The sequence below is a fragment of the Mesocricetus auratus genome, unplaced genomic scaffold (genome assembly GCF_017639785.1).
Source record: "Mesocricetus auratus isolate SY011 unplaced genomic scaffold, BCM_Maur_2.0 Super-Scaffold_100027, whole genome shotgun sequence".
Classification (NCBI taxonomy): Eukaryota; Metazoa; Chordata; class Mammalia; order Rodentia; family Cricetidae; genus Mesocricetus; species Mesocricetus auratus.
The window spans coordinates 25,774,669-25,797,965 of NW_024429208.1; the positions used below are offsets into that span (position 1 = coordinate 25,774,669).

Sequence of the window (23,297 nt, forward strand, 5' to 3'; positions counted from 1 at the left end):
TCACTCCTTAATCATGCTCATTTTAGGAAGTAAAGAAACAGTGGTACTGTGTACAATAATCTATTAGCTACCACAGTGTGGATGGAGGAAAAATGGAGAGTACGACTAGTGATTAGTATTGACTTGATAGAAACAAAGTTAAGAGTAAAGAGAAATGGGGAACAGTAGAGCCAAGGAGGGCATGAGACAGTTTAAAGTAAAGGTAGAAGGAATGAAAAGAGCGTGGTAGCTGGGGATAAACCTTAGTTGGTACAGTGCTCACCTAGCATTCACAGAGCCCTGGGTTCCAATCCCCAGTACTCTACAAGGCAAGTATGATAGTGCATACCTTTAACCCGGGCACCTGGGAGGTAGAGGCAGGAGAACCAAGAGTTCAAAGTCCTCCTCGATACACAACAAATCTGAGGTCAGCATGGGAAAATGAATAAGGAAGGAAGGTTAAAAAATATGCTATCAGATAACTGACAACGGGTTTCAGGAGGTTTAGGTATAGACTCTACAAACCAGGCCAACCTATGTGTGTCGTGTCCCCCCCCTCCCACCCCCCCCACAGGGTTTCTCTGTATGGTTTTGGAGGTTGTCCTGGAACTCGCTCTGTAGACCAGGCTGGCCTCGAACTCAAAGATCCACCTGCCTCTGCCTCCCGAATGCTGGGATTAAAGGCATGCACCGCCAACACCCAGTGAGCATATGTTCTTTGAGAAAGCCTACCAAAATGAGAATGAGAAAGAATAAAGGCAAGGGGAGAAGAGACGAAGAGGAAGAGGGATACTCATGGTGGCCTCAGTGGCAAGATGGCTCAGTGGATAAAGGTGACTGTAGCCGTTGTAGCCATCTGGTGAACTGAGTTTGATTCCCAGGACCCACATAAGGGAAGGGGGAAATCAACTTCCACAAACTATCCTCCAACTTCCACTCCAGCACCATGACAGGCCTGCTTCCACACATATTGTGTTGACTGTTTTGTCAAGTTGACACAGTTAGTCATCCGGAGGAGGAAGCCTCAGTAGAGAAAATGCTACCCTCAAATGGTCATGTAAGGCATGGCTGTGGGGCATTTTCTTGATTCGGAAGGACCCAGACCAGTGAGGGTGGTGACATCTCTGAACAGGCAGTCTTGGAGTATATAAAAAAAGTCAGCTGAACATGACATGAAGGACAAGCTGGTAAGCAGTGTTCCTCCACGGTTTCTGCTGTAGTTTCTGCCTCCAGGTTCCTGCCTTGGCTTTCCCTGATGATGGACTGTAACCAGTAAGCCCATTAAACTCTTATCGCCCTAAATCACTTTTGGTCATGGTGTTTTATCACAGCAGAGAGGAACCTGATATACACATACAGAAAATACATTTTAAAAAGTGTAAAGAAAAACAACCCACAGGGGCTGGAGAGACGGCTCATCGGTTAAGAGCACTGGTTGCTCTTCCAGACCTGGGTTCAATTCCTAGCACCCATATGGAGGTTCATAACTATATGTAACTTCAGTTCCAAGGGATCCAATGCTCTCTTCTGGCTTCTGCAGGCAATACTCAGTCATGGTACATATGAAATAAAAATTTTTAATTTAATTACATTTGAAAATCAAACTAGTACAAAAAGCAGCAGAAAAAAAAACTGCTCCTGTCCTACATTTCCTGAACCCTTCTCAGAGGCAGCTCATGATTTTGTCCTGTATCTCATCTATCTTACTGACCTTCAGTCAGTGAGACCTGAGACTCCTGAGTGGCCTAGGATCCTGGCTCTCCTGGGGTCCCACACACTGTCAGCAAACAGTACTTTCCATTTTCACTAATTGGCCAGCACTCATTACTTCCCAATACCAAATCCCCACCCCTCACAGAAGGCACTACTCAGAGTTCATTGCTCAGAGCTTGCTGTACCTATACTTTCCCACCCTCTGCTAAAAAGCTGCAGGTTTGGGGCTGGAGAGATGGCTCAGCACTGGATGCTCACAACCAACTGTAATACAACACCCGCTTCTGCACTGCAACATGTGATGCACAGACATACATGTAGGCAAAACACCCATATACATTTAAAAAAATTAGTAGACTCATCAAAGTGCCAAAAGGTAGTTAAGAAGGAAAAAATCCCGTCCTCTCAAGCACGCGCACTTGCACACACCAACCACCACTAAGGAAATATTTGATGCTGTCAAATAAAGGAAATGAGATGACATCAAGATGAAGGGGCACAAAACCCCTACTGCTGGAGGCTGGAAAGATGGTTCATCAGTTAAGAGCACAGGCTACTCTTGCAGAGGACACAGACGCCATTTCCAGCATCCACTGGTCACTCACTACCTCTGAAACTCCAGCTCCAGCAGCCCTGGAGCTCTCTGAAGGCACTGCACTCGCTGAATCCACACACATACATGCAAACAAAACACCCACATGCAACGTTAACAACAACAACAAGCCCCACCAATATTATTGGAGAAGGGTTAGCATAAGCCATCAGGCTGTGCAATTCTTGCTTTAAATAGTTTAAGGTTTCAGGAATACAATGAGGCAACATTTTAGTAGGTAGTGTAAATGGTATTCCTGAATTGGGAAACCACAGCTTAGAGTAGTTGTAAGAACTGTAAAATCAACAAGTGGTTTAGTATGTTTTTTCCTATTTTAGTGCAATCCTACCTACGAATGTGGTCTGTACTGAGGCATATTTAAATGGTTATCTGAAAAAGTATACATTATTGAAATATATTTGCAGAATTAAGCTTTGCTCTTCCATAATGAACTTCTGAGGTCGCTGAGTTTCTCCACCTGAAGGATAGGCTCCAAGCCCTCCCAAGGAAGGAGAGAAAGCTCGGTTCCAGTACCCACACTTACCAACATAAAGAACTACCAAGGAGATGAGCTGGGAGAATACAAATGGTAAAATCAATATAGCACAATCCCATAATAAATACATAATCAAACAACTAAGGGCACAATTCTGATGAATCATTTTCTCTAAGACTGTAGAGCATAGAAGAACTAAAGTGTTTCAGTGCTGGAATATTAGCTCAGATGGTAGAGGGCTTGCCTTACATGCGTAAAGCCCTTGCTTTGACCCCCAGCACTGCATAAACCCATGATGCATCGGTGATACATGCCTTTAATTAGAGCATTCAAGACGAGGATGAGGAAATCAAAATCATCCTTGGCTACATAGTAAGTTCAAGGCTAGCCTAGGCTACAAGACTTTGTATTATATATATGGGGCTGGAGAGATGACTCAGAGGTTAAGAGCACTGGCTGCTCTTCCAGAGGTCTTGAGTTCAATTACCAGCACCCAAATGGTGCCTCACAAACATCTGTAGTGAGTTAGGATGTCCTCTTCTGGTATGCAGGAATACATGCAGGTAGGGCTCTCATATACGTAAAATAAATAAATCTTTAAAAATTTTTTAATTACAAAAAAAAAATACCCCGCACAGCCTGTTTCCCTACTTCACAAGCAGGAATAGAAAACTGCAAATTTAGAAAGACACTAAGTGTTACAGCAGTTTCCTCTTCATATGGCACTGCCCTACAGGTGCCTGGGGATCCATGGTTGTTCTTCAAGTCTTAGTTCTTAAGTCCTAATAAAACTCCCCATGAATAAAAAGTCCATACTACAACACTCATTCAAGAAATACTTTGGCACACACCCAGCACTAGGGAGGCAGAGGCAGGAGGATCTCTGTGAGCTGAAGACCAGTCTGGTCTACAAGAGCTAGTTCCAGGACAGCCTCCAAAGCCACAGAGAAACCCTGTCTCGAAACAACCCCCCCTCCAAAATAAAAGAAATACTTTGGGCATTGGAGAGACAGATGGCTCAGTGGTTGAGAACACATACAGCTCTTTAGAAGATCCAAGTTTGATTCCTAGAGCCTACATCAGGGATCTCACAACCACCTGTAACTCCAGCCCCAGAGGGATCCTCTGGCTCCTGGAGGTACCTGCATTCACATGCCACACCCACACACAAACTCACACACATATATCATTAAAAATAACAAACGGGCCAGGCATTGGTAGCGCATGCCTTTAATCCCAGCACTCCGAAGGCAGAGGCATGCGGGTCTCTGTGAGTTCAAGGCCAGCCTGGTCTACAGATCGAGTTCCAGGACAACCTCCAAAACAATACAGAGAAACCCTGTCTCGAAAAAAAAAACAACCAAAAAAAACAATTAATTAATTAATTAATTAAAAATAACAAAAGGAAAAAAAGAAGAAATACTTGGAAGGCAGTGCTAGTTTTGCCAAATTCCTTACATATAGGATAAGAATGTCAAGTTCCCTTTTATGCATTCTTGATGAAACAGTACAATCACTCTGGGAGGAAAAAAAAAACTGTCAGTTTCTTAAAAAGTTAAACAAACAATTACTATACAATCTGGTAAGTGCATGCATGCTCTCAGGTGTTTATTTCACAGAAAGGGAAAACATAGGTACACACAAAATCCTGTACATGAACATCCATGGCGACTTTAGTTGTAATTCCTTAGACATGCAAACACCCAAATGTCTTTCAGGTGAAGAGCGCAACAGACCGTTGCACATCCGTACTACTGCTCAGCAAACGAACTGTGGCATGTGGAATGACGGCGGTGCAATTCCACTTATCCCTGGTACTCAAAGGTTAAATTCAAAGAGAAGCAGAATGGCAGTTGCCAGGAGGTGGGGGGGGGGGGCGGACAACGACGACACATGGAATGGTGAACTGTTTGATGTGTAAAAGAGTTTCAGTTATGTAGATGTCTCATGGTGATTGATGGTAGTATACCAGTATGGATGTACTTAATGAAGATGACAAATTCAAGGCCAGTCTGTGAGTAAGATTCTACAGAATGAGAAGGGGATGGGATCAGGGAAGGCCACTATAGACCAGAGACACACTTGAGGGTCATATACAGACACCATCATATTCTACTCTGCACACCCTTTCTTCTTTATAGCTCACATATGTTTTCAATTCCCTATCACCTTAATATTCCACACATCTTTTTTTGGTGAAAAATGTCCGTGGCAAATACAAGAATTGTCCATGATGAGTACAATGACTGTACAAATTATTAACTCTTGATCATCTTCTTTGGTGCCTGAACCCCAATGGTAAGTGTGCATAAAGAGCTTCTGCTACATACCAAAGTAATGGGACTGTCTCAAGAAAAAGCACATACTATGTTAAGCACTGAGCTGAATTAGAGAAGCATTTTTCTTGAAACACCATTTTTACTGCAAGAATAACAGGCAAGACAAACATGGTGATTTAGACTTACATTTGGCAGTCATTTCATTGAAATTGAATTTTGGGGACAATAATTGACAACATTTTGTTGATAATGAGAAAACTCACGATTTCCACTGAAAATTGCAATATTGGAAAATTGCCACCGCTTGAGTTTGACAGCTTCCCTGATATTTAAGAATTTAATGAAACCGGTTGGTGGGTGATTCTAATGAATGCCATTTAGACACGATAATAAGATGTGTCTAATAAAATACATAAGATAGTAAGACCTTCCTTAATTCTGTAAACCAATACAAACCCGTTACGATGAGTAATCGTTCCATTCACGTCCGAGGCAGTCTGAGGAATTTCATGTAACCATGAGCTCAGATTTCACATCAAAACTAGCCTCTAAGAATACCCACAATATTCTGGAAAAGCTATAAGAATACTTCTCTTCAAACTGTTCCATCCATTAAGACCGAATTTCCTTTAAGTAATTCATTCAAAACACATCACAACAGACAATGCAAAACGAGAACGCAGCTGCTTTTTCTATTAAGCCAGATACAGGAAAGATTTGTAAAATAGCTAACAGGCTGTTTGTCTTAACTTTTCTGTTTAGGGTACACTCTTTTCACTAAAAGGGCGTTGTGCGTGTTAATATACGACGGATTATTCAAAGCATAAATATTTTTACACGTCCGTTTTCATTTCTAACACAACACATGTATTCGTCTCTGTGCTCCTGAGACCCTCTCTGCCCCGTTCTTGCTATCGGTAGAATCTGAACTACCCCGAGCCAAGCTCTGGGACAGGGTCTGCCCTCACAGCCCGAGGCTGCACAGGACAGCTCAGCAGGACCACGAAGGCCTCTCCCGCCTCGGGCTTGGGCGGCGCGTGTCCGGGCCTCTCGCCAGCCGCAGGCCGCGCGACGGCAAAGGTGCCCGCCCGCCAGGCCCAGGCCTAGCGAGGCTCGGGCAGCGGCGGTCCCAGAGCGCGCGTGCGCCCGTACCTGTTGGTCATTCCGGCCGCCACGCCCAGCATCTCCGCGGTCCACGCCGGGTCCTCCTGTGCCTCGGTCCCCGCCGCTGCGGCCGCACCCTCTTCCCTCGCTGTCCTGGCGAGCGACCGACTGGAGGGCCGACCCCAGGCAGGAAGGGGGCGGGGCGGGGCGGGGCGGGGCGGCCCCGCGGCCTCTAGTCCGTAGCGGCCCGCAAATGGCGGCGCTGACCACGCCCCGGAGAGCTCGAGCCTAGGCTCGCCGGGGGGCGGGGCTAAGGCTAGCAGAGGCCGGGCTGGGGCGGGGCGAAGTTCAGCGGGGGCGGGGCGGGGCTGAGATCAGCATCGGAGGACGGGGTGCCGGGGTGGAGCGTAGACTGCGAGCCTGGGAAGGAGCCGGGCGAAGTCAGGGGGGCGGAGGCCAGGAGGTGGAGCGCTGAGCAGACCCTCCAGCATGGGCTACGGGTCTTGTCCCCGCCCCCGAGTCGTCAGAGCTCCTCCCCCTCCACCAATTTCACCCCTTCCTCGACCTGGCCCCAAGCCTGCTTTCTCCAAGATTGGCTGTAGGCGTTTCTCCCTAGCCAAGCAGGCAGAGAGGCTTATGGGACTTCTGAGGGTTTCCTGGACACTCCTGGAGGTCCACAGCTTCCAACCCGCCAGGAACACATGGCAGGGTGTGACTGGTCAAAGGACAGGCAAGAGTATCACTGACTAGAGGCTCTGACTCAACTTGGCAGATGGGCCGCCTGATTCTTTCTGCAGAGCGTATGGTCTGTATAGGGTCCTACCTGCCCTGCGGCGGAGGGTGCCATGCAGGGTTGGAGGTCTCACCTGGATTGGCCACCTCCAGCTTGCGGGAGTTTGGAATCTTTAAGGTACTCGATAGAATTTTAACTTGGTAGGCCTGGCCTGCAAGATGGCTCAAGAGGAGTTCAATTCCTGGGACCCTTGTGTTGGAAGGACAGAACCATCTCCAATTTTCCTTTGACCTCCAAACACATAACACACAAAAATATAAATAAATGTAGCGAAATAGAATTAAAAATTTTTCCTTCCAAAAGAAAAAAAAATCTTGCTGCCATTTTGGGATAGTTGGGTAAAAACTGCCTCTTGATTAGAGGTTTTTAGTTTCAACATAGCTATGCCATCTGTGGAATGTACTCTCCAAGTGATTTTACTTCTGTGGTTGACCAATGTCTGCCACAAAGAAAACTTGGAAAAATACTGTTATTCTAGAACGAGGGATTGAATTTCTTACTCTTCAACCCGACAGTTTCTCAAGATAAATAAAGGATGTCTCCATAACTGTTTCTTTTATTTGGTTCTGATTGCCAACAATAAGCCTTTTTTTTTTTTTTCCCCGAGACAGGGTTTCTCTGTATTGTTTTCTGTATTGTTTTGGAGGCTGTCCTGGAACTTGCTCGGTAGACCAGGCTTGGTCTCGAACTCACAGAGATCCTACTGCCTCTGCCTCCCAAGTGCTGGGATTAAAGGCATGTGCCACCACTGCCCAGCTTCAACAATAAGCCTTTACAAACCACATTTGGCACTTGGAAGACTTTCACATATGTGTATATGCACACAAAGTACATGCAGTTTTTAAAAACATTATGTGTATGAGTGCCTTCATGTATGTCCATGCACCATCTATGTACCCTCAGAGACTAGAGGAGGGCGTTGGATCCCCTGGAACTGGGGTTACAGCTGGTTCTGAGCTGCCATGGGAACTAAACCCAGGTCCTCTGCAAGAGCAGCAAGCATGCTTCACTGCTGAGCTATTTCTCCAGCCCCACAAAGAATTACTGTAAAGGATGTATTCAAAATAAATACATTTTATTTTGTATTTTTTTTCTTATTTTTCCATCTTCTTTCATCTCTTCCAGATAAGTATGTAATGAGAGGGCAGTGGAAATTATTTCCCCCCCTATAAATAGAATAATTAGATAACTCCTACGTCTTCAGCTCTGAGTTTTATTATATTTTCATCTGGTTTTGTTATAATAGAAAAAATACTATGTAGTAGGCAGTATTGTGTATTAATTCAGAGTGAAATCTTGGACTCTCAATGTCATGGGTTCAAACTCACACTGAAGAACAAACTCACACACAGTAGCTGCTCAGTCCACAGGGCCAAATGTCTCAGCAGTCCAAATTTGGTGCTGAAGGCCTAGAGCATTCTTGAAGAGCTTGTTTTCAGTCTACTTTGGAAGCCCAAAGAAATTAGTTGTCAGCGAAGTAATGCCACAACAGGTTAGATGAACTTGTCACTGAGAATGATGGCAAACAGGCAAAAAGAAAAGTTTCCTCCTATGTCCTTGTATCTGGATGCCACCAGAAGACTGCTGCCTACATTTAGTCTTCAAATAATCTGACTTAAAAATATCCCTCAAAGGAGTGCCCAGATGCAATCAAGTTGGCAACCAATATTAGCCATCGCATTCCCTGAACCCCAAAGGGTCTTTACAAACCTGAGAAAGGAACCCCGGGCTACATGTATAGAACACAAGGACTGTACCCCTGAGCTGCACCCATCGCCTTGTTCCAGTCATGTTGCGAAGACAAAAACTTGAAGCAGGAGAGTATCTGTGCACGATGTTTCTGTGAAAAGGACAGTTTAGCATTCCTAAAATTCCACTCCACTGAGTTGCACAAGAATCCCATTACTCACTCCCTCATTATCACGAATGAGATCAGTGTTTACAAAAACGCAGTCTGACTTCATTTTCAAGTACTTATTTTGAATACATCATTTACAGTATTTCTTTGTGGGACTGAAGACACAGCCCAGTGGTAGACCAAGGTGATGGACTGTTGGGAATGAATATGGGGTGAGACCTTGTTGGAGTAGGTGAGGTCTTGTTGGAGAAGGTGGGTAACTGGAGGTGGGTTTTGAGTCTCATTCTCTCTGCCTGCTGCCTGCCAATCAGGATATAACGCTCTCAGCTACTGCTCCAGCACCATGTTTCCCATCATGGTAACAGGCTGGCTCTCTGAAACTGTACCCAAGATCCCCTAGGTTATGGTGTGTCTTCACAGCAGCAGCAGTAACTGAGACAGTTACAATATTATGTGAGACTGCCATTATTATCCTAAAATATGGGATTTTTTATAACCACTTTTTTTTTCTTTTTGGTTTTTCGAGACAGAGTTTCTCTGTATAATATCCCTGGTTGTCCTGAAACTCGCTCTGTAAACCAGGCTGACCTCAAACTCACAGAGATCTGCCTGCCTCTTCCTCTCAAGTGTTGGGACTAAAGGCATGTTACCACTGCTGGGCAGGGGTTGGTCTCTCTAGGAGACAGCTGCTGGCCAGCTCTTGGATGTTCTCCAATTAAAAAAAAATCAAGCTTGTTTCAAATTTGGCTCAAATTGTGGTAGTGGTCTTATATCTAACACCAGTGTGGGCACAAAACTAATCCAATCACTGTTTTCCAGGTTTAGAAGCTTTTTCTTTCCAGGGCTGGCAAGGTGGCTCAGCAGTAAAAATGCCTGCCAGACACAGCCTAAGTTTGATCTGATACCCACATGGTTGATGGAGAGAACCAGACCTTAAAATTCCTCTGACCTCCACATTCTTGTGGCATGTGTGCACACACTCATGAGATGGCTCAGAGGGGAAGAACACTGGCTTCTCTTGTAGAGGACCTGGTTTCAATTCTCAGCACCCCATGGCCGTTCACAACCACCCATCATGAGTTTCATGAATATCATGCACATATATACATGCAAGCAAATATGAAATAAAAATAGGGGCTGGAGATCTGGCTCAGCAGTTAAGACTGTTAAGCGTCCTGGCTACTCTTTCAGATGTCCTGAGTTCAATTCCCAGCAACCACGTGATGGCTCATAACCATCCGCAACAAAATCTGGTGTCCTTTTCTGACCTGCAGGCATGTAAGCAGACTGAATACTGCATATGTAACAATTAATAAACATTTTTAAAAAATATTTATTTTATGTATGTGAGTGACTTATCTTATCTTCAAGCACACCAGAAAAGAAAATCAGATCTCATTACACATTACAGATGGTTATGAGCCACCATGTGGGTGCTGGGAATTGAACTCAGGACCCTCTGGAAGAGCAGCCAGTGCTCATAACCACTTAGCCATCTCCCCAATCCCAAATAAATAAACCTTTAAAAAATAAAAATAAGTGAATCTCAAGAGAGAGAGAGAGAGAGAGAGAGATCCCTCTCATTGAAATGCAATCCTTAGTTGGACTTCATTCTACTCTTCATTCTGGTCGACTGCATCACACAGCTCTGCAAGGGGGTAAGTTTACACTGAGACAAACAGCCATAAAAAGGCATTGCTGAATAATGTAGTATTTTGAAACCAGGATAGCCGGAGTTTGTTAATAGATTCACTTCCTTGGGAAAGCCAGTAAAAGTAAACACCAAGTTGAAACGAAGAGGCTTCTCAAGAGAATGTGACCTTGAGAACATCATGTTATCCAACATGTTATCACGTAGACAAGCAGCGAGTTACAGTGATTGCTTAGCATGTACTAGATCCTGTGTTCTATCCCTAGCAAGCAAAAAGAAGAAAGAAAAAAAAAAAAAGACAAGAAGTAGTGAGTATAGCATTACTTAGAAGAATGTATTTTATAAAGCAAAACAAAAACAAAAAAACAAAAAACAAGGTGTTTTCTCCTCGGTGCTGGTAAAAGATTCAATTAACATGAGCAGTAGAATTTGCAATCTTCTGGACAAGAGTCATTTTGTATCACTTTTGCCAGTGTGGAAAGCAATCCCAGGAAGATCTCAACTGTCACTTACGTGGCTTAAAAATATTTATGTTTCACAAATGGCCAGTAAATATTTTAAAGAGTACTCAGCATCCTTACCCACCAGGAAGTGCAAAGTAAAATTACTTTGAGATTCCATCTTACCCCAGTTAGAATTACTGTCACTTAAAAACAAAACAAAGCAAAATGAAACATGGTATTCAGTAGCACATATACTAAAATTGGTACAATACAGTGAAGATTGGAATGGCCCTACATAAGGATTACACACAAATTTATGAATTGGTCCATATTAAAAAGTAACAATAGCAAAAACCTAAACAAAGGCCATTACAACAGTGGCCATGGAAATTACTGCCAATTACTGCCAACCCTGATGACCTGGGATCCACATTTGAAGAGAGAATCTATTCCCACAAGTTGTCCTGTGTCTTCTACCCCATGCTGTGGGCCCCCATACATAAATAAACAAATGTACTTTTAAAAAGTGCTAAGTCATCTCTCCAGCCCCTTCTTTTCTTTTAATGCAGATCCTTTTGTGTGTGTTTGCCTGCACACATAGATGTAAATCACATGGGTGCCCTGAAGAGGGCATGGAATCCTTCAGAATTGGAACTATTTCCAGTTTTGAGTCCCAGCGCGGGTGCTGGGAGCTAAATCTGGGTCCTCTGCCAGTGTAAGAGACAAAGTTAGATTTTAAGTTTTAGTTACTATGCCCAAGAGATCCATGAAACAAAAAAAAATGCCTCTGTACTACAAGCCCTTGCCCAAGGACAGACAGTTCCTGAAATGATGGAGGCTATTGTTTATGGGTGTTAGCCAGCCACATCTTTTCACTCCCCTGAACAAGTTTGTTTTATCCATCTGTACCAGATGTGCTTGATCACATGTGAGTGGGATGTTCACAGGCAGGAAATATGTCAGAATGTACTCTTGCCCCTGATTGGATATGGGCTGGTATGTCAGGATGTATGCCTTCCCCTGGAAAATACTTAAAAGTAACTGCTGCAAACTGACTCAGGGCCATCTTCTGGAAACCCAGAGATGGAACTGGCCAGAGCCCAACCACCTGGCTAGTATTTAATTAAAGTTTGCTTCAAATTTGGCTTTTAATTGTGGTAGTGGTCTTATGGGTGAGGAAAGAATGAAATTTGGTTCAGCTCGACTTAGTCAGCCTGGACCAAACTTCTGGAGTCTGAACCAGGCAGTTTAATTTATTTATTGGTTTTTCCAGACAGGGTTTCTCAGTGTACCTTGGATCTCCTGGAATTGGTTCTGTAGACCATTCTGGCCTTGAACTCACAGAGATCCTCCTGCCTCCACCTGGGTGCGCCACCATGGCTGGCCTGGGTCTCTCTTTGTTCTGCCTCTCCCTATATCCCAGTCAAAGGGAATTTGCATGAACCCTTCCTCTGAGGTCACCGTGAGGCTGCACCCTTTGCCAGTTGTCTCTGCTCAAATCCATGTCTATATTGCCCAAACAAAGGCACAAGTGTTGCTTCCAGGTCCAGCTAGTCTATGTCTGTGTCTCTCTTGCTTTTCTTTCTCAACAGTCTTACTACACAGCCCTTGGCTGAACTGGAACTCACTATGCAGACCAGTCTGCCCTCCAATTTACAGAGATCTGTGTACCTCGGCATCCTAGGGTTAAAAGGCATGCGCCACCATGCCAAGCTGTCCGTGTTCTCTGAAGAGGTTGGGAGGAGGTGGTCTCAGTAGGATGGTTCAAATTCCTGAGCTGAAGGGAATTTTTCTGCCATGACCTCCTGAATAGCTAGCTCAGTCTGTGCAACCCATCACCTTAAGCACCCATAGGTCCCAGCTATGGAGGGACAGTAATAAAAGAGTCTGCAACTCCAACTCACAACCTAATTTAAAACCCCAGTGTTTAACAGAAAAAGAATAGTCATAAAAATATAATATACAGTTAAATGCATTTAATAGAAATATCAATCATTGTAGTTCCTTATTGCTGGTCACAAAAAGCATATATGTCTTTTGTAATCAAAGTAATTTTTACCATGCAAAAGGCATTTTTATTATATTCATATGAACAGATTGGATTTCAAAACAAGTTTATACAGACTTCAAAAAGTGGAGTAGGCCCAAAGAAAAAGTGGAATTGATTTAAATATTACTAAAATTACATCAGATGCCACTTGGCATACTCATATTCACAGTTTATGAAGTTAAAAAAACTCAACTTGTAAAGTCAGCTGTGAGATAGATGCATTTAATCAATACATTCACTAGTTAGGTCTGTCCTAACACAGGAAGAGTGAACACTGAGAAAGAATAGCTTTGAGAGAACAAACTCGACATGTCAGCAGCAAATTTCAGCTCAGTCAGGTTGGAAACCAATATTCATAGTGACTGAGTACAGAGTCAAGGTTCTAGCTGAGAAGAAACTGTAAGCTTAATAACTCCAGAGGGCACTATGTGGTTATTTATTAACAATTACGTATTAAAATATAATCCTCAAATTTGATTTAAGAGCACAATTTTAATCTAGTCAATAGACTATCTCCAGAGACGTAAAGGCAAGTAATACTCCCCCAGCCAGGCTTATTCATCACCAGTGAGCCTGATCCCCCTGGGAGTCATGCTTAGGGAACAAACAAACCTATCTCAACACTGGAAGCACCGGGGTCATGTGTAGATTTAATGCTGAATAAGACAGTCACTGTTCTGAGATGCAGGGAATTCTCAAAACAGGTTCATGGCTTGGGAGTAATGGCAGCACACTAAGAGCCTAGAGACACCATGGAAACACATCAGCTGAAGGGGGGGGGTCTATTCTATTCAATGTCAACATCATAACACCAGTACCAAGGTTAAGTTTTGAAATAACAAATGGGGGGCGGGGGTTGTTTTAAAGCAATTGACTAAATCGCAATCTAACTTAGCCTCATAATTAACCGTAGCATATTTACTTCTTCATAATCCCTTAATAAACATGTCAACCTTACCAAGAAAGCACTTCCTTAATCTTGAAACATTATTTTAAAAGCTTCAATTCCCCAACTGATACGGTACCAAAATTCAGTTCAATTTCAAAATTCACAGTACTACTTAGAAATGAGTGGCTCCCGGGGTTCCAGAGTGCAGGAATGAACTGTTTTCTCTGTGCATGGGAGATCACAGAGACTGAGGCCACGGTGCTGAGTTATAGGGCTGTGGATGACTGGTACCATTTCTTCAAGTTGTTGTCCTTTTACTACAAGTTGAGAGTCTAAATACATCAGCTTTACATATATACAATCATTAGAGGATGTTAACAGGTATGAATACTTCCTGATCAAATAATGATAGCCATTTTTTCCCAGAATGAATTCTGTTGAGTTAATAAAGAATTTTCTTTCCATCAATTTAACGAAGTCCAGACCAACTATGCAGATAGGATGCCCATCCAGAGGAACGGGAAGCACTTTCTTCCTCACCTTTGAGAGATTAAAAAAAGAAATTATTAAATCATGTAAATGTGAAATCTAAATATGGAATCACTGCCAATATAAGAAAACAATGTCTATTTCATTGGTTATAGGCACTAGAAAACACACATTGTTACTGTGAATTTCTAAGCATGGCATTGGATGGAGCCCAGTGTGATGACAGATACCTTGAACAGTACCACTGTTGAATTTAGCATAGCTTTTCTTTTAAACTTATGTGAATATAGGCCAATGGCTTCTTTTTTAATCCTACTTGAAATCCCTGGGGTTTGAACCTTTAATCAGTCTTGGAAAAATCTCTTTACTATCTCTGTCCTATTCTTTTTCTTCTACTCCTTTTAGAATTTGTCATCATTATTTATGTGTATGAATATTCCATTTGTATATATGCCTGTGCAACACCTGCATGGCGTGGCACCGGTGGAGGCCAGAAGAGGGCATCGAGTTCCCTGGTGTAGTTACAACTGGTATTGAGCTACCCTGTCACTGCTGGGAACTGAACCCAGGTCCTCTGAAAGAAAAGTCAGTGCTCTTAACCACTGAGTTATCTTTCCAGCTCCTTGAACTTTACTGTTGTTAAATGATGCCATCTATTAAAAGTGTTTATGCCAAAATACACACACAATTTCAGACTAACCCAGGTACCACTGACCAACCACAGTCTCCTCTTCAATTCTCTTCTCCAGAGAGAAGTTGCTTTTTTCAAATTTCCCTTTCTACTCTAGAAGACTTGGCACAAGCCCCTAGGGTCAGTGCAAAGCCCTTTGCTTTTCTCTGTTTTTCTTCAGTTTTTTTGAGAAAGGGTTTCTTTGTTTAACAGCCCTAGCTGTCCTGGTACTAGTCCTGTAGACCGGGCTGGCCTCGAAATCAGAGATCCACCTGCCTCTGCCTTCTGAGTGCTGGGATTAAAGGCGTGCGCCACCAACGCCCGGCTTCCACAAAGCTTTTATTTTTATTGCACCACCACTACATGGTGGAAAACACTTGTTTTATATGGTCATTAGGTATCTTTCTCCAGAGGTCTGAGAAACTTTCCCAACTCATCTGAAAGCATTTTCCCCACAAGAAAGTTCACTTTACAATAAAAAACAACAACACCTCCCTAAAAAAACAACCCACAATGTCTCATGTATTTTAGACTGGCCAGTTGATGGTGACCCTGAATTACTGAACCTCCTCTACCAACTCCTAAGTACTGGGATTGGAGTTATGTACCACCTATTTTAGACATTGATGGGGATGGAACACAGGCTCTCCTGCATGCTAAGCAAACATTCTACTGAGCTACATCTCACAGAAATCTGCCTGCCTCTGCCTCCTGAGTACTGGGATTAAAGATGTATGCTACCACTGCTTGGCAGCAGCAAGCAATCTTGAGATTTAGGAAACCCTTTAAAATAAATTAAACCGCCGGGCAGTGGTGGCGCACACCTTTAATCCCAGCACTCAGGAGGCAGAGGCAGGAGGATCTCTGTGAGTTCGAGGCCAGGCTGGACCGACAGCCTCCAAAACAATACAGAGAAACCTTGTCTCGTAAAACCAAAAAAAATAAAAAAAAATAAAAATAAAAAAATAAATTAAACCTTAAGGTTTACATTTAAGGGCTGGTGAGATGACTCAGTGGGTAAAAGAACTTGCCCTACAAGCCTGATGACCTGAGTTCAATTCCTGGGACATAGCACAGAGGGAGAGAACTAACTCCCAATGCTGTCCTTTGCCCTTTACATGCACTGTGTGGCCTGTATATGCCTGCGTATGCATGCACAAGGACCTTTATGTAAGCTTACATTAGTGTGGTTTGAATATGAAATGTTGCCCACAGAGTCTGTGTTTAAACTCTTGGTCCCCAGCTGGTGGCTCTGTTTGAGGAGGTTATGGAACCTTTAAGAGGTCTTGCTGGAAGAAGCATGTTGTTGCCGTTTAGGTTTTATAGCCTGGACCCACGGCTTGCTCTGTCCTCCTGCTTCCCAATGCCAGGCTAGCCTCATGCTCCTGCTGCCATGTCTTCCCTGCTGTGACTGACTGTTCCTCCCTTGGAATGCAAGCCAAAAGAGACCTTTTCTTTTTCCTTTTTTTTTCTGGTTATGGTATTTTATTATAGCAACTAAGACAATAGTATTCAAAAGAACTAATACAATAATGAAAAATAAAATCAAAACATAAAATTTAAGTTTAAGAAGTATTTTCCTTTTTTGTTTTTGTTTTTGTTTTCAAGACAGAGTTTCTCTGTATTGCTTTGGAGGTTGTCGGAGCTCGCTCTGTAAACCAGGCTGGCCTCGAACTCACAGAGATCCACCTGCCTCTGCCTCCCGAGTGCTGGGATTAAAGGCTTGAGCCACCAATGCCCAGCTAAAGAAGTATTTCCCTGTTCATTCACAGATTTAGAAACACATGTCTTAGAGTTCTAGGTTCTAAGACCTCCTATGTATATTATCTAATTATTAAAAACTCTAAAACCTCTGAGGTTAGTACCTTTTAAATTTGTTAATCAATGTCGAAGGCACAAGCTCAGAGATATTCAGCAGAGAAACTAGGAATGTTAAGCACACAGGCTTGTCTCTTTTGCATAAAGGTGCTTGTATGGACCACCACCATCTGTTATCCACCAAGAAGGCATTATACTGCATTCTACAGAGTATTAAACTCTTTGGTGTATTACAACTGCCCCAAATGTTAAAAAGCTAGCTTTTCAACTCTAGTTACATGTGTGACAAAACTAATCAAAGTGAACACAATTTAAATAGAAAAAAAATGCACGCACACATCAATTCTTAAGCAAGACCAACGATTAGCCCAAATGGTCCCACACCAGTGAATGCTTCCTGCAACATACCTTGAGCCACTGTGGCAAGCTTTCCCTTTTCTTCAGGGCTGAGCTGCAGCATTGTGTCTATAACAGGAAGAAGCCTCTCTCTTTCACTACCAGGCTTCAGGAAAATGAACCGCAGTAAGACATTCTTCAAGTACTCCAGGTTAGCTACAGACTTCTCTCGCTCCTGATTTCTTTCCAGTCTTCTTATTTCACTTTTGAGAAGCTAGTGTTAGAGAGATCAGTTTATCAGTGGGTTTGGAAACGTTTGGTTGGGTACAGTAAACTGAACACACACAATCTTATCTTCTCCTTGAGCAATTCCCTACCTCATGAAAATAAAAGTGGACTGAGGGGGAGAAAAGAGAACTATTAACAAACTCCAAGAAGAGAGAGGACAGGTGAACAAAGGAAGGGTTTAATCTGACAGTTTTCCAAATACCACCAAGAAGAGCAGGTACATCCAATGTAAACAGAGAAATCCTGCCTCAGAAGCACAGGCATCACAGAAATGCTGAAAACTGGGGAGTGATGGGAAGAATTAAGTGAGCAACTAGAACCATAAGCTGGTACAAGTACACCTCCTCCTTCTACTAGGGGCATGAGCTGATGTGAGCAGGGGGAGTCTGGAAGCAGGCAGGGAGGTAGACACCTGCAGCTTCTGTTGATCCCTTCTCCTGCCCTGCTGCAGAACCAGTCTCTCAGGATGTCCAGAGCAGACAGCACTCTAGCAAGACAAGTTCAGTTCAGGAGCATCAAGGAGCACTAGACTACGTCTTACCATGTAGCTGCAGCTGACCTGGATTTCTAGAATTTGTTATGTAGACCAGGTTGGCCTTAAAAATCAAAGATCTACCTATTCTGACTCCCAAGTGCTGGGATTAAAGGTGTGTGCTCCTATGTCTGACTCAGTTTCATTTTTCAAAGGTCCTTATGAAGATTATATAAAACCAAACTGCAGGACTTGAATTATTATTCTGAGGGGGAGGAAATATCTCATTTGACAATTACAAGCTGTCCTACACGTTTGTAATCCCAGCATTCAGGAGGTAGAGGCAGAATGATCAGATATTCAAGGTTAGCCCAGGGTTTGTCTCAAGAAATAAAAGGGGGAGAGGAAGAGAGACAGGGAGAGAGGGAAAAGCAGAGGGAAAGAAAAGGGAAGAGAGGGAAAGAGGGAGGGAGAGGAAAAAGGGGGAAGGCAGGAGAAGAAAGGAATGCTTTGAATTATTGGTGCTCCACTATTTACCCTTAGGACTCGAGGACTATACTCATGTTTTACTTAAGTATATGAGGAACAATGACTTGTCAATGTCTGCCCAGTTGCTATACTCATGTTTTCTTAAAAAGAGTAGGAATTTTCCAGGCAGTAGTGGCACCCACCTTTAAAGCCAGCACTTGGGATGCAGAGGCAGGAGGATCTCTGTGAGTTTGAGGCCAGCCTGGTCTACAGAGTGAGTATCAAATAAGGCTCAAAAGTTACACAGAGAAATCATGTCTCAAAAAACAAAAAACAAAAAAAAAAATAGAAACAAAAGAAAAAAACAAAAGGAGTTAAAAATATCTGCTTAACAAATATAAAAAGCAATAGTATCATGAGGAATCTGATATAAAGAATCCAGGTATATGGATACATCTGAAATGTGAACTTGTAAAATGGGGCAATGTACACAAAGGGTTAAAAAAGTAACTGCCTCAGAGCAGCGAGGCTTTGCTCCCACCTTAATTTGCTCCATAAGGATGGCGTTGGTGGCCTCTGTCTCCCGAAGCAGTCCATTTAGGTGATCTGCACTCTTCGTGGTGGAACTGAGCTTCTCAGCCAATTCTTCTTTGGTAAATTCGGCATGCCATAAAGAGGGCTCTGCAAGATGCTGTTCTAAAAGTTAATTTTCACAATCAGAGATTACAGACTCCAGATAAAAAATAAAATATCTCACTTTATAACACATAAGTCCACTCTTTGCTATTCATGCATATGATATACCTCAGCTCAAAAGTTCCTAGTTGAATGTAGTACACAAATAAGACTGAATTTCTGTTGTAGTATAAACAGTTTGGCTTTATAGGCCCCTCACAGTTTATGCTTTCTATATATTTTTTGTTTGTTTTTGGTGGTGCTGGGGAGTCTAACCCAAGACCGCACATATGCTAGGGAGCGCTGGATTCCCAGCATGAGGTAGTAGTGGGAGATGGGGCCTAGCGGAACAAAGTTGGGTCGCAGGAGGCGTGCCTTTGGAGGGATGCTGGAAGCCTGGCTCTTTCCTGTTCACTTACTGCCTGCCCTAAGCACTCCACCATGGTGTTGTGTCTTGCCAAGTGACTCTGGGCTGAAACTATAATCGAAGACACATTTTCTTCTTAAGTTAACTTCCTTAAAGATTTTTGTCACAGCACCTGAATGGTGACTAACACAATATTGGATATAAATATGGTCCCAAAGCATTAGAAAAATGAGAAAGCCCTTGAATTATGAATGAACAGTAAGGTTCATTATAGTTAAGAACAAAAAGCATACCAAAACTGTATCTAGTACAGCATATTTATCAATACTTCACTGTAAGGAATAAATTGAAACTGTTAATTTCCTGGAAGGTGAGACAATAAGTTCATTTTCTTTTTTTTTTTTAATAAGACAGGGTTTCTCTGTATTGTTTTGGAGGCTGTCCTGGAACTCGCTCTGTAGACCAGGCTGGCCTCGAACTCACAGAAATCCACCTGCCTCTGTCTCCCAAGTGCTGGGATTAAAGGTGTGTGCCACCAACGGCCGGCTCATTTTCTTTCTAATAACAATACAGGGCTTCCCATCATCCACTTCTGGTTCAGCCCTATACTTGTGTTTGTTTTTAAAGAGATCTGTTTCATACTATAAGCTCTTTTACTGGAACAGCTCAAGAAACATATAAAAATTAGAGTAGTATTTATCAAACAAGTCAGCTAAGTAAAACCACTCACACTAAGCAACCTACCAAGTTTGGTGTCAGGAGAACTAAGCAGCTGTTCTAAAGATGGAATGTGTGTGCCAGCCGAAGACACAGACTCGTTGTCGGTTGTCTCCATTCCTTCTCCCTCTTCTCGGGCCACAGTGTGCATGTCCAGAAGGGGGAGGTCTGTGTTTCTTCTTTCTCGAGGGTTTTTCAAAGGTTGGTGGGAAGAAGCAGGGTCTATTAAATATTTTTAGAGGGTAAGTGAAATTGTTAAAGACCAAAGGATTTGACCCTAACAAAGAGAGCCAATAAAATTAAAGATACCCTTAAGCATGTCAAATGTTAAGGAAATTAAACAAACCGTGTCTGAAGAAAGGATGCTAAATAGTTACAAACATTTAGTCGCTTTACATTGAGTTATGATAGTCATCCAACAGAAACAAACCATCCATTGGTACCTGCCGGACAACACTTATTTTAGACAACACCCCATACTTCCCACTGCTTCTGTGTTGGCTGTCTCTATCACTGCTCTGTCACTTGATTGGTGTTTAGTGTTGCCGGCTCACATCTACAGTGTTCAGACGACAAAGCCCACCCTCCAGTGTAGGGAACCAACCAGTTACAGTTCATAGAATTCTTGGGCCTTTCATACTAACATTTGGTTTATATAGTGAGTCATGGGCCAGCCAGGGTTACGTGGTATGGTTTTGTCTCAAAAAAGGAAGAAAGGATTTCTTGTTTGCTTATAATGAACACTCAACTCACATAGAACCGTGAAGCTCATATGACACTTTCAAATGCATTTCTTGATTGACTCCTAACTCTATGCAAGGGTTCATAGCTTAACCAGGATTTTTTTAAGCTTCAAAGTTCATTAGTTTTCAATACTATGAACTGTTTCCCCAGTCCTTTTATGGTCAGTTCGCCTATAGCAACCTTTCTAGAGTATGTCCCTAGGTTTCTGATTTTTTAACCAACTGCTGATTCCACTGCTGACTCCGACATTACAATCTGTTCTTCCTTGGCTGATCATTTCCTTTTAAACTCTTAGTATAACTTAGATTCCCCTAAAGTTAGTTCTTGACCTTGTTAAGTGATCCACACCTGCCAGTGCTCCAGTGACAACATTTTCCATGGGAAACAAATCACCATGAGCATAGGACTAAAAATCTGCATCATGACTAGTATTCTCTTGTCTCTGGAAGCAGAATAGAGGGCACTGGGTGAGGCTGAAAGACTGACAAGTCTACCTCATTAAAATCTGAAGAAAAGCTGGGCATTGGTGGCATACGCCTTTAATCCCAGCACTCGGGAGGCGGAGGCAGGTAGATCTCTGTGAGTTCGAGGCCAGCAAGGCCTACAAAGTGAATTCCAGGACAATCAGAGAAACCCTGTCTTGGGAAAAAAATCTGAAGACGCTGTAAAAGATTGGACAAGTACAATCAATGCTACCTGGGAGATTAATAAGTCCCTTGTTCTGCCCCAAAGTCTCTGATCAAGAACACATGCATTAGAGGGCAAACACTGGGCACCAAGTGATAGATGCCAGAACTGGGTCTCATGCCACGAGACTGATAGGAATACATGTAAGACAAAGGAAAAAACACATTTTACAGAGGGTTACATAATTACCAAAATTAGTAGTCTAAGAAATTGCATAGGCTGCTGTAAGTATAATCAAGAAGGGTTCAAATGATTCAGATTTATTTCCAGTAAGAAAACCCATAATTCATTAACCACAAAATGGAGACAAGTTGCTACTCAGTAATTTTTTGTTTGTTTGTTTGTTTTCGAGACTGGGTTTCTCTGTGGCTTTGGAGGCTGTCCTGGAACTCCCTTGGTAGTCCAGGCTGGTCTCGAAGTTACAGAGCTCTGCCTGCCTCTGCCTCCTGAGTGCTGGGATTAAAGGTGTGCGCCACCAACGCCCGGCTCGCTACTCAGTAATTTTTCTTTTAAGTTTTACTGTTTTTTTCAAGACAGGGTTTCTTTGTGTAGCCCTGGCTGTCTTGGAACTCTGTAGACCAGGCTGGCCTTGAACTCACAGACATCTATCTGCCTCTGCCTTCCCAGTACTGGGATTATAGGTATGCAGTGCTGCCTGCTAGGCTTTACATATTTAACTAATTATTATTTATTTATTTTCTGTTATGTTGAATATCTGGGTGTTTTGCACGTGTGCCAGTGTACCACATGCAGACAATGCCCTCAGAAGCTGGGAGGGCACTGGACTCCCTGGGACGAGAGCTACAGATGGATGTGAAGCACATGTGAGTGCCGGGGATCAAACCCACATCCTCTGGAAGAACGGTCACTGTTCTTAACCACTGATCTACTTCTCCAGCCCAACAGTTCATTTTCTTGTGAATTTCCAAACAATGTCTTAAGTGACACAAACATGTCAGAACACAGAAAGCCAATCCTGCCACAAACACAGACGTACTTCTTGTGGATGGTTCGCTCTTGAGCTGGAAGAGCTGAGCTTCCACTTTGGAGAGCTGGTGCTGCAGGGTCTCTACTGTCTTTCTGTGCTCGTCCTGCAAATGTCGGATTTGGTCTCGGAAGCTGTTACGGAGTGCTTCATTCTGGGATGTTAGCTGACTCAGTGTCTGCGCATGTTCAGACTTCATCATGGTGTTCTCCGATTGAACTGAACACAATCTAAAGGTGAAAGTTTAGTTCGTGAGAGCCTTGACTGCATATGCTGACCCAGCCTCTTCAGCTGGATTCTCCAAGGGAAGTCCTAGGTCATCTACATAAGATGCAAAGCAACTTCATCTCTGGGGGATACTGGCTGCATTACCATCTACATCACTAATCAGCTGTTATCTGTTCTAAATCATTTTCTGAGAGACTGTCATGTACCCCAACAAAAGTAAGAGGCTTGTTTCATAGTTCACAGAAAAATAGATGACTTTTTTTCCCCACATAAACTGATATTTTCAGGCCTCAACTAGTAGAGTACTTGCTTACCTAACTGAAGCCTTGGGTTCAGTTCCCAGAACCATATAAACTAGATATATTGGTACAAGCCTGTAACCTCAGCACATGGGAGCTGGAAGCAGGATCAGAAATTTAAAGTCACCCTTATGTACAAAATGAGTAGATGAGACTAGCATGGGATTCAGAAAACCCTGTTACACAATTACACACACACACACATAC

General features: G+C 43.0%; 2 protein-coding genes and 1 non-coding gene across 3 annotated transcripts in view; 1 reads left to right on the top strand and 2 right to left on the bottom strand.

Moving 5' to 3' along the window:
• Positions 1–6,364, bottom strand: part of Lims1 (LIM zinc finger domain containing 1) — a 101,041-nt gene extending 94,677 nt beyond the window's left edge. The window contains exon 1 of the mRNA XM_013113818.3: positions 6,212–6,364. Within this exon, the coding sequence (XP_012969272.1) occupies positions 6,212–6,243 (32 nt within the window). The 5' untranslated portion in view covers positions 6,244–6,364. The remainder of the gene's footprint in view (positions 1–6,211) is intronic.
• A 4,776-nt stretch (positions 6,365–11,140) lies between these two features.
• On the top strand, positions 11,141–11,244 carry LOC121134406. The gene has a single exon (XR_005871479.1). It is a non-coding gene; the product is annotated as a U6 spliceosomal RNA (small nuclear RNA).
• Positions 11,245–12,869: 1,625 nt separating this feature from the next.
• The window catches only part of Gcc2 (GRIP and coiled-coil domain containing 2), a 35,967-nt gene continuing 25,539 nt past the window's right edge, over positions 12,870–23,297 (bottom strand). The window contains exons 19-23 of the mRNA XM_005070865.4: positions 22,576–22,793; positions 20,175–20,369; positions 18,930–19,084; positions 17,233–17,434; positions 12,870–14,387 (exon numbers count right to left, since the gene is read on the bottom strand). Coding sequence (XP_005070922.1) covers positions 14,317–14,387; positions 17,233–17,434; positions 18,930–19,084; positions 20,175–20,369; positions 22,576–22,793 — 841 coding nt within the window. The 3' untranslated portion in view covers positions 12,870–14,316. The remainder of the gene's footprint in view (positions 14,388–17,232; positions 17,435–18,929; positions 19,085–20,174; positions 20,370–22,575; positions 22,794–23,297) is intronic.